This window comes from Lates calcarifer, linkage group LG19 (genome assembly GCF_001640805.2).
Source record: "Lates calcarifer isolate ASB-BC8 linkage group LG19, TLL_Latcal_v3, whole genome shotgun sequence".
In the NCBI taxonomy this organism is placed as follows: domain Eukaryota; kingdom Metazoa; phylum Chordata; class Actinopteri; family Centropomidae; genus Lates; species Lates calcarifer.
In genome coordinates, this window is record NC_066851.1 from 4,255,846 (window position 1) to 4,273,349 (window position 17,504).

Here is a 17,504-nt window from a genome sequence, read left to right on the forward strand (position 1 = left end):
CATGCTTGTGCATGTTACAACAAAATTGTTGAGTCCGCTTTTCTCTCCAACACAAGAAATGGTAGCAATAGGTATAGTAGCTATTAGCATTCTTTAAAATGGCTATATACCATATTTCTACATCAACAATTGATCACATAAGTACTTCTGGGTGAAAGGGGTTGCTTTCAGTGATGAACCCACACAGAACTGTGACCTGACTCTGCAGTTCCTTGCTGCTCTGCTAAGGTTTTTAGCATCTTTCAGCTCATTGTATTGCTTTTCACTACTCTACTGTTTTGATTCACTCTCACTACACTCACTGATGATGTTTTCAGCCACACTGAGCAGCTCTTTTTAGCAGAAAAACTCTAAAACCCCACTGTGCACTAAGTGCTCAGCACCAAAAGCCAGACAGATAAAGTTAGTGACTAGCTAGTGAACATAGCTGAGCGTTCAACTGATAAAGACCCAGAGAGTTCCCTCAGGAGCTGTTGGAGAGCAACACAGAACTAAAAGGAGTTAACATTGAACTGAAATTCATCAGACACAAACACAACTTCAAATGAATGCTACCACGTGCCACATTTGTTGGATGTGTACATAAGTGTTAATCACACCAAATTAAAGGTAATACTATGTAATGGTATGTCCACTGCTTGCAGGTTTCAGGACAGTCACTGAATACAGTGACATATGACGTAAAGCCAGTGTTGCCTAAAGCCACATAAGGATATTTTGTACTTGCTCTGCAGAATTTGTTTGATGCTTTGTGTGAGATTGATGTTAAAAAATGACACAGGAACAGATACGGTTGATGTGCATCTTCTGAAAACCGCACAAATCCAATAGCTGTTCATATCTTTAATTGGACTGCATGAACACACCACCAACTCCCGATTCCCACTTGATCAAAATGACCCGACTGCTGCCCTTTCTCATAACTGTTTGGTTTCACTGGGATACTAGAATCCTTGGAAAAACCCTACATCTCCTTTTTTGGTCTGATCCTACCATGACCCCCACACAACAGTAGCTGTTAACCACATAATTTGGCTTGACAACAAATTCTACCCAAAGATGCCTCCAAAGCTAACATTTCATAAATTCTCTAAATGTCTACATCTATTTAACACTTTACAGCTAGTTTAAATGAATAGGGAGGGAAAATCACAGGAGCTACACAGCGTAACACCATGCCTTTCACAGTATATTTTCTTCTAGGCACCCCGTAAAACATTATATAACGAATGAACACTGAATTTTAAGCAGGTGAATCTCTAAGCCTACAGAATAACAGCCGTTTGACTCTCATAATCAATAATTTCTACAGAAAAAGAAGCAAACAGAGTGGTACAATCCCATCAAAGAGAGGAACCGATGCAACAGTCTACGTAAACTGTACATTATTGGTAAAAACGTGGGTGTCTGACAGGGTATTTCAACATCATTTTTTCCCCCTTGCTGTTCTGTAAGGCAGAAAACATTACAGTGATGGTCTGTTTGAAGACAGAGGAAGAAAAAGTAACAGAGAGAGCAAGAAAGAGAGAGGAAGAGGGAATAGAAATAGAGGTATAACACTGTAGCTCAGGGGGCTTACGAGTTTGCGTTCAGAGCTTTTAGATCCGAGCCCCTGCTGAAGGAGAGTAAAAGTGAGATATCAAACAACTCAGGAGTGATGGGAGAGAAGAGTAGAGAGGTGGAGGAAAGAGAAAGGAGAGAGAGGGAAAAGCTCTCCTCTCCCTTGCGCTGTGTATGTGTTGTTTTTTTTTCCCTCGCTGTGTTTCAGTCGAGCGAGGGACGACCTTGCTGGGTAGAGCGCAACGCTTCTCTCTCTTTTAAGTCCCACTCACTCTCTCGGTTCCCTTTGAGGATCAGCCAGAGGGATCAGCAGAGGAGAGAGAGTGATAGAAAAACGGAGAAAGATGGAGAGAAAAGAGACAGGCGGCAGACATGTGAAAAACAGGAGGGAAGGGGAGGAGGTGGTTGGAGAGATACAGCCGAGAAGACAAGAGTTAAAAACTGGAGAAAGTGGATTTCGAAAAAAAAAAAAAGAAGATAGACAGGATAGCAGTGAAGGATAAGGAACCAAGGAATAGGAGGGTGGAGGATGAATGGACAGACAACAGAATGATCAATGTCTTTACATCTCTACATCTTTACATTAACATATGGCAGTTTTTACTGGCAGGGATGTAGTCTGCCAATCCTGCACCAGATTCAGGCTGTCTGGGATAGTCACAGGGCAATTTCATATAACTGCTAACAGCCTCGCTCTTAACTGTTCACCCTCTCTACACTGTATCAGAGCTGTATTAAATTACTGCCAATGCAAACCCAACATTTCCTGCTGCTGCAGCGTCACATTAAAAGCTTTCAAGCAGCAAAACACACTGTGGCTTTTATTGTGAAGCAGTCTGTCATCATTGTTAGCAATGTCTATCATTGTTAATCAAAAATGGGTCTACAAAGCAAGACATGGCTGCTTGCTGCAATTTTTTTTCTGACCATATTTAACGTGATGTCTGCACAGCCCACGTAGCTCCATGTTAACATAGTACCTGCTTCAGTCCCCTATCTGTGTGTACACAGGATGCATTTAGGTCTGATAGAACGTAGATATTTTGGTACTTTGGTGCATTTAGTGCAAGTGAGGTGCAAGCCATTATGTGGCCTGTGTAAACAGCTGGATTGACTGATTGAGAAATAAGGACCACACGCACAAAATGGATGACTAAACAATGTGGCTGAAATGATTCCTGCAAAGGTAGGCCTTAACTTTTATAAGGGAGTAATGGAGAAATCAGGAGTAGCCACAGTGAGCGGTTAGAGATGACTGCATATCTCCACTGCTGTTGTATGGAAAACTACTATTACTACTACTGTGCAGTATGAGATCAGGAGGATCAGGGGAAGGATGGATGTGTGGACAAATGGAGGGTGTCTGTACAAACAACAGAAAAATGGGGGGGGGGGGGGGGATTATTGATTTACAGATAAATGACAGAATGATAACCAACATAAAGAACATTCTGACACTAAAATGTAGCTGATAAGACAGCCTATGCCAACACTGAAATCCAGTCGTGCCAAAACCAAAGCTAAGCCAATTTCTGCAGTTGTCCACAGCTGCTACATTCACCACTACATAAAATTAGAACCTATTTAAACAATTTCCAAAACTGTTTTGATGTGAATTTTATCTTGGCATTATATGATGATGATTACACTGTGAACATTTGTGGTAGCTTGGGTTAATGCAGAACCTCCTGAATGTCGCTGTCTATCAAATGCTTGCTAGAAAAACAGAAATGTGCAGGCACACTGCAACAAATGAGTTTTCCTCTTCACTGGAGCCAATGCAGAGATAATGGGCAGCTACACAAGACAAAAGACTAACAAGGGTCAGTAAGGACAACTAACAGGGTAACAGATCTGCATAAACACACGTACAGAAAAGAGCTGGCGCGCACACACACACACACACACACACACACACACACACACACACACACACACACATAGGCATTCTAAATTAAGTGGCATCCACAATGAACAGAACACAAATGCACTGATGCACGAACTTGCACACACATGCAATCGTTTGTCTTCAAACAACGGTGAAGAAGACATACATTCTCGCCCTGGGTCATGAATTAACACACTCCCACACAGCTGACAAAAAGGTGCACAAAAGCATATAGCGGAGTGTATTCATACACGGCCCTGATATGCATATGTGCAAATATCTCAAGACAAAGGCAACATTCAAGCAAGCAGGAGAGGAAGGGTGGTAAATGAGAGCTTGGCTCAACGCCGCACTGTTAAGTCTCTGCATTTTGAGATGTTTCTTAGAGGGTTTCAATGAGGAGGGTTTGTTTTATAGCCTGCCCTCCTTTATCTAACCCCCCGCCACTCCGCCAGCAATCACCCCTCTCCATCCCCTGCGCCATAGCTTCCCCACTTCCTGCTCTCCACTATACTGCCTTTAGCCTCCTTCTGTCTGTTCTCCTCATTCAACTGGCAGCGGAGGAGAGCCTCTAACACCACTGCAACAGCCTCAGTCTGGTCTGGAACCTCAGTAAGGTCAGGCTTTCTCACATACACACAGCTGCATCATAAAACAGACACATGCAATGAACAGACATATCTACTCCCTGATGTATTGTGCAGTTTCAATAGCTTGTGTCCATAAAAACTGCACATGCTTTGTTAAAACACGGCCAATTAAGATGACCAAGAATACAAAGGACATGTGAGCCACACAGAGCAAAAACAGGGATATTAAACTAAAACCTTCAGCTTGTATATTTGTATTCAGTGTTTAATACTAGAGTAGAAACATAATGAAACATTCTGGAAATTGTGCTACATCAGACCTGTTTAAAGGAGATACAGCAGTATGTCTCATTATGGCTTTGATATTCTCTTACACATGCACAGCACGGACAAAATGAGGATTATGTAGGACAAGCAGCAGGTAGGTGACCTTTGTTTTGTGTGCTGTAATTAGGGTATTTTGTTGCAGTTGCCGCACGGGTATAAGGTCATGTCGTAGTTCACTCAACATATTGGAGGGGTGGAGAGTTTGTGTTTGTGCATGTATCCAGTTTAGCGATTGAGGTGGAGAGTGAGAGATAAGTGGAAAAATGTAGTAAAGGAGAAATTATGTGCAAATTCGGAATGAAAATGGCAGACAACAGAAGAGGGGAGGAAGGATCTGATTATTGTGAAAATAAAAACAACTAGAGAGCGGGAGAAAAAAAGAGGAGCCACAGAGAAGTATAGAAGATGAGGATGAAGAAGGGAACATGGTGAGACAGGAGGATGAGAGAGAGAGGGAGAGTGAGAGAGAGTGGTGGTGGTGGTGGTTGGGGGGGAGCAGAGGTCTCCTAACCTGGTGCGACGGGGCGTGTGCTTGTAAATAAACATCAGCCTGAGATTATTCCGAGCACGAAAGCCCAGACTGTGGGGCCCTGAGGTCAGAGTGGGCCCATACCTGGCTCTCTCTCTCTCTCGCTCACACACACACACACACACACACACACACACACACACACACACACACACACACACACACACAAAAAAAAAAAAAAAAAAAAAAACCACACACATACTTATCTACATCCACACCTACAAAGACTTTGTGTGGAGAGCAAAGCCTATTCAAATACCGGTGTGTGCACACAAACCCATGAAAACAGACATACATCTGGGATATAAAAACCCACAAGCATGCATTCAAACACACACCCAACTGCACACACAGACACATTCACACCCCCCAAATGTAAACTGACAAATGCACACAAACACATACATACACACTAAATCTAGCAAGACAAAAAATGGATTTGAACAAAGAGAATACACACACTGCTGAAGTACCCACTCACACAGTGCCCACAGACTCACAGAAAACATTCCACACAAGTCTGCATGCAAACACACACGTACGTACGTACACACACACACACACACACACACACACACACACACACACACACACACACACACACACACACACAGAGTCTCTGTACTGTTAACACCCCAGATGTCTGCAGACATCCAGTCATCCCTAGCTCAGACGCTGTGTGTCATCCATCTCATTTTTTGTTCTTCCCTTATTGTTTTTGAGGAACCAACTGATGAGTCCAGACACTGGGATGTGGGATTATTCACAGTGACATAATATGTTGCTAGATTCACAAAACACTCACACTAATCCGTCAACTACATCTTGCATCCTCGAAATCAGAGGGAGTGTCGAGTGGGCCCGAATCACCTCTGGCTGACCTTCCCTGCCCCTCGCTATGACTCTCAAGGTATCTGGTCTTTATAAGTGAGTTACTGCAACAGACCTGCAGACTTTTCTCATTCCTCATCCTTATATAGAATTTGCATGAGATGGATATAATCTTTGCTGATAAATACAAGACTTGTACTAACTGGCAAAACTCTCTCTCTCGTGAAGTATACTAATTTTTGCAACACCATTATGAAATAAAGTTTAGTTAGACTTAAATGGTTACCATGACATCAACTTCCTATTTATCAAGTAGCAAATGGGAGATTGCATACAAATTAATTATGTTCATCAAAACAAAACATACATTTTACTGAATGAACTGATCAATGGAAAATAGACTAAATGAATGATTGATGGGATGTACTTACTGTTCAATGCTAGGGGGAAAGGTAGAGTTTAGGAAAGACTTGGGTGGCTTCAGCATCCTCAAAGCTCACTGAGAGAAGGGCCACATCCTCTCCAGGGTCCAGAGCTGTGTCCTGTACAAGACAATGAAAGGCTGGGATTATAATTATGTAAAAACACAATACATAAGAAAAATACCAAAAATACTATTAAGTTATGGGCTGAGACTCATTTATAACCTAACCATAATGGTTAGGTTATATAAACATTACACCTGCTAAAACATCAACAAGTTAGTGTTACCATCACTGTGAGCATGTTAATATTTAGCTTAAAGCACCACTGTGCCTAAGTAAGTACTAGAGCAGCTGCTAGCATAGCATATAAGCAAAACAACTTACACTACACAAATAGGTTGCAATTTAGCTACAATGTCTATCCAGAACATACTGCTCTGTGACCATCAACCCAAAATTGTTAGAAGCTAAACTTAAAGAGACCTTAAAAGGTTTCAGATGCATTACTGGATTCAGATTTGTTGGAAACCCAGCCTTAGGGATCATATACTTCTATGCATGCACAACAAGTGTGCAACTCTCAAAATATTGAAGGAGATGGAGAGGAGAAGAGGAAAGACACCAGAAGAAACATCTGTTTTGTTTCATGCCACATTAGCTTCAACAGCTGCACCATGAGGCTGAGCTGATGACTGGGAGCACCAATCAAATCATGTGTGAGATGGATGCAGAGGCCACCCGGAGCTGCTTGCTACAAACCTCGTCTGTCTCTCCAAGGTTCTAATTTCTCATTCTGTGATGTTTTTCCTAGAGCATGGCTACTTCCGAGGCACTGTCATTAGTGTGATTCCACATCAAGTACCATTCTGGGCTCTCTCTCTCAACAGAGGCTCGGCAGCGTTAATCAAATGTCTTACAGATGGTTTGAACTCATCCATTTGTTATAATCGCTGCCCACCGTGGTGAGAGGAAATCTAACCACCATACATGATGGACAGAGGCACAGTGAAACCAGTTTGCAGCAAAGCAGCCTAAAACTGTGATCAGGCCTATTAACTAATTACATCATGCTTTGGTCTGTTAATCACAACCTAAAGTGACCATTGATTTGAGAAAAATACGGCTGAGTGGGCGGAAAATGAAATTCCTTCAGTGAACATTTCCTTTCCAAGTGGAGCGGAATTAAATTTTGCTGCATGTAATCTAATGATTTTGACCACTGTGTTTAATTAAAGAAAAACAAATAAATGAAGGCAAAAGAACAAAATGAATACAAATTTAGTTTTACAGTTATTTATTACAAGCGTATGTAAAGTTGGGGGGCACAGGCAGCAGGTATTAAGAATTTATAAGGGTCATTAATGAACAGTTCTTCAGTTTACAGTACATTTATACTGTAGCTCGTGAAGATGTCAGTAGTCACAACAATGGCTGCAGTGCTGCTGACTGTCACGCAGTTTGTCTTGTCTTGGCAGATACATTAGGGAGTAAAGACATAAGGAGTTGAAGGGAGGCAGTGAAAGACGGCAGGGTGTGTGGCATCCGAAAGTGTTGCCTGATGGAATCAGCTCACATCAATATAGTGCGCATTGGTAAACAAGAACTGCTCTCTGCCTCACAGCAGCGCTTGCGGCTTCTGCCGCTGACGATATGGGACAGACATGAACAGGCATGGTGATGTGGGGCTGGGGTGGGCGTGGGGTTTTTTGTGAAAAGATTGTTTTGCTCCAGTTTGTTGCTGTCAAGTCCCATTCTCATCTTTAAAGGTGATTTAATGGATGCTTCCTTTGGACTGGGACAGAGTAAACAGATGAATGAAATCCAACAGGAGGGTGAGAAGGCCAGAAGTAGAGCATGGGGCAGCTGTGTATGAGCTGTGGTGGACCATCCCACGATGCAGTCAGACCAAGGGTGCTGTTGAGGGGACAGCCTTTTTGTGGAATGATTCAGACTCATCTTGTCCCAGAAGACAGCGAAGAGCTGTCACAAGTCATATTGCATCAGTGAAACAAACAAACAAAAACTAAAGGCAGACCCCTTAACTTTTAGATATTGCCATTTTAAATTAATGTGCTGTACAAGGGAGCTGAAGCTGTGCAGATAAAAATAGTTTTTTTGTCTGATTTAGTTAAGTACAGCTATGCATCAAACTTTACATGATTATTTCACAAACCTTTTATGAAACTAAGTAACATGCATACACTGTCAGCCACCAGTAATAACCAAAATTACGTTATTAAACAAATATATACACGGGAAAAAAAGCTAAAAAATGTCAGTCTTTAATCAAACAGTGGGTAACAAAACAGTTATGTTTTATTAGAGTCTGAAAGACAGAGAGTGTCATCTTCACACATAGCTGCAGCACTACTGGGGTCGCCAACCTGTTGTGGAATTTTGTAGAATAGCGAGGTATTTCAGTTAAAAGGTCATTTGTTAGTATTCACCAGTCAGAATGCTCTCCTAGAGCCACTGGACTGCATCTTAAAAATGGTTCAAGTTGCTGATAGATCAAAACGATCACTGTTTCTCTATCTCTTGTTTTACATTAAAAGCTTTGCATATATGAATGACATTGAGACTTTTATTGTGAAGGAACCAGATAAAATGCATTGTATTTATCACAGGTGTCAACAGTGTCAGCATGCAACACTGCACCTATATTTGTCTGTGAAGCTTGTGTACTGCTCAAATTTCATGATGCAAAGTTTTCATGCTTCTTGAGTGGGACAAATAAAGGAAGTTAAAGTGTAGAAGGGCAATGCAAATGATTTACTTCACAGCTGGTTTTTATTATGGAATACACAGTATGCCAAGGGGTGTTCTCGCAGTGTGGTGGTAATTTGCAGGCATTTGAAATCTCTCTCATAGTTTTGTTCTCCCAAAACTTTGCAAAACTACACAGGAAGCCTGTGAAAATATATCCTAATGAGAACAAAAGTTGACCTTTTAACCTGCCTGCCTTGAAACCATTACTTAAATTGAAACAGAGGAACTTTTCTCTCTATAATGAAATAAAAGCCCCCAAATGGCCATTAATGTTTCTGTGCACACATACACACATCTTAAGCCCTTTTTACCAAATACACTTGAGGGCAACTGCTGCTTGCTTATGTAAAGAGTTAGTAGAGAAGGAACATTAAAAAAAGCCTCTGCTCTACAGGCCACAGGCAGGACCTTAATGAAGAGACTTCTTCATTGGTAAGTAATGAGCACGGAAATGGCTTGGGTCAGACGACTGCAAGACAAGGAGGGCGTCCTGCAGGGGTGGCAGTTGGACGTTGAGGCAGTATTTACTACATGCCCCCAGAGGATGTGACTCAACTGCTCAAGGACTGGATTTAAGAAAGCGGGTGAAGAGTGTGCACACGTACGTGTGTTCGGCCATCAAGGTTAGCGAGTGCCTCCGAGTCAAACCCTTCCACGTGGCCACCACCCCACGTCTTCCATCCTCCTTACTCTTTCAGACATATGTGAGCATGAACATACACATACACACAAATGCGCAGACACATTTCCTTGTGTCCGTTCTTGTGTCTCCTGATGCCCCGGCCTCTGGCATCTCCTCTGTGTTGCAATGTGACAGGTTGGAGATGTGACAGCTGTCCTTATGCCAGACCAAGTCTGGCCAAAGTCACAACGCACACAAACACTCATCTGCAAACGCTACACAGGGGCTTTACTGCAGGGCTAGTGTGAAGGAGGTAAGGGCACTTTGTCCGCCTTCTTCGCCCAACTTTAAATGTCATGCCCAACATAATGGGGCGGCTTGACTGACAGCAGGGTTGTTGTGCGAGGACATGTCCAGCTTCTAGGCGAGCAGCTTTGAGTGCCCCTGTACATATGCTGGACACAATGCTGCTTAGCCCCTGAAAAACAACTGACTGGGCAGCATTTTGGATGCCACATGAAAATCTTGAAAACTACAGTAAGTACTGGTCAATGGCTGAAATCCAGGTAGGGGATTTTGAGGAATTATGGTGCTCAAGCTCAAGAAGGTTCAGTCTTGTTTCACAAGAGCCAACATTAGCTGCAAGTTTTGGGAGAATATCTGGTTTGTGTGCATTTATTTAATAAAATATAAATTAATCTATAGAAAAATGGTTTAATTAACTTGGATATAATCTTACAATAAACAATATATAACAGATAAGGGAGGTTTTAATTTTATTGACACTGATCACTTGGGTAGCATGAGGGTAAAGACGGTGAGAACAGGGTACAGTGGTGAAACATCTAGAAAGAGGCCCAGCCAAAATCATCCAACTGCAGAGCCACAGAACAGTTTCACTTCTGCAGTTCTAGTCCAACATGTGGCACCTATTCTTTAACATAACTGCAGCAGTCTAGAATGGCAGAGGTAGACATGTGCATTTGCGCCATATGGAGGAAGCAAGACATGTAAGGCGCCATCAATTCTGACACCTGTGCCACCTACAGGCAATGTAATACAATTGTAGTTTTTTCATTTTTTAATTTTTTAATACCAGTTAGTTACTATTTACTGTTTGCATGTATTTAAGTTCTTACACAGTACATCTAAGGGTAAGACATTATTTCTCTGAAAAACTGATCACAAGTACTACTACTATTAGTTTCTATGCTTTATAAGGTTTTTTAAGGTTAGTTGAAGAATTTCCTGCAATTCAGCTAAGTATGGTGTTTGTAACTATTCAGGTTTATGTAAAAGGTCAAAATTCTAAATTCAAATAATGGCTCCAAATTAAATTATTAAAGATACTTGATGAGTAAAGTGCTGGCAAATAAATATGCACAATTTACACTACCTGGACCTCTTTATTCACCTTGCTGGAAACTGCTGTCATTCTCCAATAAATACATTCCAATCTCTTCTTGTTAAGAAAATTCATCTTTTGTGTTCAATGTCAAGGGCCTTGAACAGAGAGGAATCAAAAACCACTGACCAATACACACCAGTCCCTCACCAGAATATAGTGAATGAATGTCAGCCATACAGAGTTATGCGTTTGTGTCAGCCTTTTCATAGGTTTGACAGAGACTTACGCCATCAGACCCTAAGGATGAGAAGCATGGGGTCAAGGTGGCAGCTGCCAAAATGTCTCATTGCGTGACATGAAATGTTCTGATTGAGAAAGAGACTTGAGGATATTGTTCCTAATGATGTGGCGGTGCTGCTGCTTGTGGGGAGGGGATGAGTAGAGCCGTGGCGTACTCCAGGGGCCATGATGATCCCGCACCCTCCACCTCAAAATACAGAACATGCAAACACAAGCACAAGTTAACACAACCCAATTGGCATGCATGAGGCCCAGCGTCCTCTGCTAAAATATCTGCCCTTACCCGTGCCTGCCCATTTCTTTCTCCAACTCTCCACTCCATCAAACTCTCAGCTCATGCTGTATAGTAGATGATTAACCAATCAACTTTTTGCCACTTTGTACTTGTATCCTGTGCTAGGACTTAATTCTGTCATGAGCACAATTGGAGCGAGATTATAAAGCACTCATGCTCCACCTGGAACCTTTTGATAAAACAGCACACAAACACACCTAAACACTGCCCTGTTGCTGCAGTCAAAAAGGTTTGTGCATGGGGTGTGTTTGCAAACTGAATAATAAGAACATGCTTGTCCATGCGCCTCCTAAAACAAGTTATAAACTTTTGTCTGCAGATTAAGACTTTGGGCTAAGGGGTGTTGTGAGGGGTATTACAGTTACTCTACGGGCTTTATTATCCATTACACAAGACAGAAAAATTATACAAATATTACTCAATGTATAATTTTATTTGACTTCAGTGCATGCAAATTTTAATGGGAAATTGCAGCAGTTGATAAAAAGAAATCAACTTTAAAAAATGCAGTTAACCACTAATTCTGAGTATTTACTTTATTAATTTTAACATGGTGAAAATAATGCAGAGGTTAAACAGTAACTTCTAAGAAAATCCTAAACTAAAAATTTACCACAGGGCAGTCTCAGTTACATGGCCAAGCTTTTTCAGTTTTGGTGATGATCTTTATTATGGTCCCTTTGTAAATCACCCTAATCCACTATAATGGCTATAATAGAAGTTGTAACAATTGCAAACAAGTCACAAATGCACTGTGTTGCAAAAGAATTTACCAATGGTGTCTCCACCCCAAAAACCCACACACATAGCATCCACTGCTTGGAAATGAGATTGGATGGGACACCTATTACTGAGTCATAACCATGGGTTAAATATAGGTTAATCTGACCAGCTGGGCCACAGTACAGTCAACATAAGTCATCTGAGGTGAGGGAAAATCCATAGAAACAAGTGGGGAGATCAAAAATATTATGCAGACTTCATGATGCAAGTAGTCTATATGTTTGGAAAAAAACAATGGAGATCTAACACATGGCCCTAACTTCTTTACTAAAACATTCATCTTTTTCAGAAGCTGGGCCTCCAGCCAGATTCTTTACATTCTTTGCAACAATAACTGGCAGATGACCAACGGATGTGCCACTGAGACACCTAAGCATGATGATCATGTTTCACTGAAACACGAGTCATATGTGTGACCATGGCCAACTGTCACTGATAGTGTGTCACCAATAGCATGTCACTGCAATGATCTGGCCTTCACATTACTGTGTGTGTGTGTGTGAATCTCAAGTGTGTGATGCTAAGGCTTGAAGCCACAAGGGTGACTCAAGCATGTTTGCATATGGATAACTGCAAGTCTGCAAGTAACTGCATGCCTGTGTGTTTCAAGAAATGAATGGATGTATGTAGTATGTTCACGCTGATGACACAATAGAGAGTGACCTGCAAGTCAAGTGCCATTTGAGTTCTTTACTGGTGACAGCATTATGTTCAACACCTTTCAATCTCAAACTAACAAGTCTGTTGTGGCACTGTGAATACTATATCCTTTTTTTTTTTAATCTGGCTTTGGAGTCTGGAAACCACTGGCACTCATTGCAAACTGAGTGCAAAAGATGAAAAGGCAAGACTTTGAGCAGGGGCTTAACGCACTGGTTATTGTGGCATTTTCTGGGGGTGATAATTGTAATTGCATTAATATTGCTTCACTGACAGCGTTGCAGCATTTTTGTCCCACTGCACTGTTAATGAGACTATTCCGGTCACTGGAACCAATGCAGCTCCTTACCCCTATTGGGGACCAATGTGATGTTTGAGCCAAAAAAAACGTAAAATAAAGGCATTTATTGAAATCACAATTCATTTGGCTCATGATAAAAAGGACATTTTTGTTGAGCACTTATCAAATGTATTATTTACTGCAGGGCTACTATATTTGACAGATATTTCAGCATGCACACATCCTGCCAACTGGTCCACTAGCCTACTGGTCCCTCAAGCTTGAAAATGTTGTTAGATATGTATTACTATGGCCTGCTGACAATGCCGGTTTCACAGTTCTCTTTATTGCTTGTGTTAATACACAACAGTAATTTGTGATGCCACGTGGGAGCTATTGGACATAAAAATATCCAACATATCCTCCTTGAACTTCCCCCTGGAAGGTTGATGTATCTGAATACAACTTATGTGTAACAATGCAGGGTATCTTACCAGTACTATCAATAACATAGCAAAACATATGTTTAAAGTAATGGATAAATGGAAAATTGGATGTTTGATTGGTGCTACATCAATCTGAGAATACAATCAATTTTGTTTAACAGATTCTGCTGCTTTAAGACTATTAGCTATGATGCCTTCATTTGTGCTTTTGTAAATGGCTTCGGAGAAATAAAGGAAGAAGCAGGAGGTAGACCTGAGTAGAGATAGTCAGATTATCTTTACTGTGGGGTTTTGAAGTCATTGGTAAGCCAAGGGTAAGCAAAGGCCAAGACTCACAAATGAGCACAGACAGGCAACATATAGGGGCACAATTTCACCCTCAAGCCACCAATGTGTTAATAAAAGACCTACAGGAGGCAGAATAAGGCACACAAAAGGACAAGGAATTGAGGATTAAATGAAAGCTGAATAACATCAAGGCTGAAGTGAGAAAAAAAAACAAAGGATTAGGAAGAAGAACATATGGAGGTGTTACAGAAAAACATCATATAGATAGTATACAACTTAATATAGAGCGAGGGCGGAAAGTAGGCCAGATGGAAGTAATTCCATGGAGGCGTGGAGAAGTGTGGGGGGACGAAGGACGGGGGAAAGGAGGGAGGAGGGGGGTGGGGGGTGGGGTTCTCCAGAGACTGCAATGCTGGAAACCTCTGATGCTCAGCTGGGGGTATAAGCAGGTGGGTGGGAATCTTCGATTTGGAAATGCAGTGTGGGTGGCTGGGGTGGGTGATTGTGGATCATAGATTCGCCGAGGGAGACAGGAGGCAGTCATGACCTTTGGTATCAGGGAGTCATATTGGGGTCACTGGAGCATTAGGGAGTGGATTTGAGCTCCGTGCTCTCTAACCACTCCTCCTAAGGCTCTTCTCTTTAACTCTCTTACACAGGATGCTGAAGTGCTCTCCTTCATCTCCTTAAATAATTTTTGCCATTTACTTCCTCACTTCAAAAAGAGGTGACGGAAGCTTCCAATGTTACATGTCTTTTGAAAGGCATGTGACATTTCATCATTTCCTATTATAGAAGCTGAGTGCTTTATCTCTCTATATGTACTCATGGGGATGTAAAGAACATCAATAACAGGGGGTGGGCTTTTTCAACAAGCAGAAATGGAGCTGTTTCATAATAAAAGAATAGATAAAAACATTCTGTAGCCTAAACTAAAGGCCAAGAAATTCTATACTCACTGCAAATACTGTATGTTTTCAGCATATGTGCATAAGACACTGAGAAAGCAAAGAAAAAGCCTGCAAATACTAAACAACAAAACAACTGATTAAAAAACATAATCAAATAAAAACAAATGGTGTCAAGTGTCATCACCTCGATGAGACACTGAGTAAATATGTTCCATGATTGCATGTCATGAGGCAAGAGATGACTAAGTTACAGTGAGGAATATGTTGTTTATCGTGTGCAAACAATTATCAATTCACCAGCGTCAGAGACATTCTGTGACATTACTCACCGCATATGCTCCCACACCTAGTTATGATATGATACAGCAAGACTTAATAGGCCGAATGTGCGTCATCATCAATGGGATGTGAGGGCACTACGGTGTCTATGATAAGTTCTAACCACTGATGTGCATTACTATATTAGTATGGCAGTACAAATATAACAGAAAATTCAAACTGCAAAGAGAAAAACAAGGAAAAGAAAACGCAGATGAGAAGGTAGGAGCTGCTGTAAAGCAACAACAACAAAAAAAAAAAGGTCAAGGAGCTCACGCTTCTAACCACCTCATCATGTGGCGAGGCTCTGGCGCCACCAGTCATGTGTCATAACATGGAATGATGGAGAATGCCTGACTCCAATGCCTTGGGGCACGACCTTTCCAACAACCCGCCTGTCAATGCAGCACCAGTGTCGTTGCAGCAAGTGATGGGTCAGTGGATGGAAACCACTGACGGAAGTGAAGACGTGTGACACATAAAGCATCCAGACAAAGAACTTAACCCTCTGACCATGTCACATTCACACTGCATTACTTTATCATTTGGCATTATTATATGTTCTGAGTGCAAACATTGAAATCTTCAATGACACAAATAAAATCAATATGACATGAGATTCATCTGAATAAAAAGTGAATTGGGAGGCCCTGCACAGATGCACAGGTGTTTTCAGCTATTTATATTCATTAGACCTCTGTTCAGGTTGAAACTGGAGCAGGTGGAGCAACGCTGAGAATTATGTGAGGTCAGCAGACACTGTGCACTCACAAGAATGATAAAGGTGCAGGGCTCAGACACACTGGGACTAGTCTCTGCAAATATGGGTGACACGTTTCATTCACTTCCATTGAAGGGTACAGGACTGACAAACCTTTTGTGATCTCTTGCCTACTGTGGCAGAACTGAAGATTAAAGGTAGCTTAAAGGTCACCTTTGTTGGACTTTGGCCGGTAAAACAGCAAGACTCTTCAATGACCAACCAATAGCCCTTTGACATGATAGACATTTTGACTTCTGACTGCAGGAAAAGCAGGGGTTTCTTTTCCATTTGGGTGTACCATCAGAGTGCTCCAGTAAAAGCTAAAACATGCTTCTGTTGTTCATGAATGTAAACATGTTAATATCCATATCTCATGTGGATAGCGTGAAAATTATGTATTTGCATTGTGCTTGTGCATGTGCGTCCTTGTATGCATGTATGAGAAAATAAGGACTCACTCATAAAAACATTGCTTCATGGAGCTACTAGTGGTCAAAAACTCCTCAGTACCTTTTTCATCATCAGGTGCTCCTCAACCTTTAAGCAAGCATACGCAATAGCAGGGCCCTGACAACACCCTGGCACACCTAAATGGAATGCAAAATGACAATTAAAGTCAAAATAACCCTGTCCTTCAGGAAGTATTGTAATTCTTTGTTTTCATGACTGCATGCTGAAAATAAGCATCAGTGTAGGAGGGATGTTGTATGGCAGGCAATTAGTACAGTGATAGAGGGCAACAATAAAGTTGCATGTAAAATAGGGGTAGAATTTTCTACCTGTGGAGTGTTGTTGCTAGTTAGCCACAGCAGCTTATGCTTGTGACCCAACCACATTATTTCAAGTCCTGCCTGATTTTCCTGCTCAAGCTGCCCAGCCCTGACAGGTGCAACAAAACAGGAGAATGAGGAAAATGTGTATCAAGCACAGCTGCACATGCCCACATAATCTTCACACTTCATGTTGATATGGAATAAGTGATGTTCTGTTCTATATTATTATGTGTCCTGACCTCTTTGTTAAGTGTTGTAAGTCATTATATGTATGTTTTAATTTTGATGTGTAAAACACTGAGGGATTGAATACATCAGCAGCCATAGTGATGTGATAAGATGCGCACCCTTCTTGGGAACTAATAACAAGTTGAGCCAGCAGAGGGGTGCTACTGGAGTTTAGCAGAAATGGTTATGTCATAAGTTCAAATATTTACATTTGGCTCTCTGGGTGTTTCAGGGTGTGGGCGTCATTAACCACAAATTGATATTTACAAGAACACGGCTAAAATACTTTCTGGTTTCCATGGGCTTTCTATTTTCAGGATTTACGTGACAGTTGCAATATATCCAGCTATCTACATGCCCAGTCATACCTATTCCAGGTACAGGTCAGTAGAGTCATACTATGCATTAATACAGTATAAGGATATATTCCTCATGACCTCTGTAAGCCTCTCCTTTTAAATTGGTATGAGTACAGTGTGATTTGCTGCATGCTATTACAGAATGATAACATAAGAGCAGGACTGAAACAACACCTTATTTAGCTGAATTTCAATATAACCAGGAAATTTC

The 17,504-nt window shown here is 41.4% G+C and overlaps 1 protein-coding gene across 1 annotated transcript in view; it reads right to left on the bottom strand.

Annotated features, from left to right (window-relative positions):
- Nucleotides 1-17,504, bottom strand: part of babam2 (BRISC and BRCA1 A complex member 2) — a 71,556-nt gene that overhangs the window by 18,621 nt on the left and 35,431 nt on the right. The window contains 1 exon segment of the mRNA XM_018695184.2: nucleotides 6,167-6,267. Within this exon segment, the coding sequence (XP_018550700.1) occupies nucleotides 6,167-6,267 (101 nt within the window).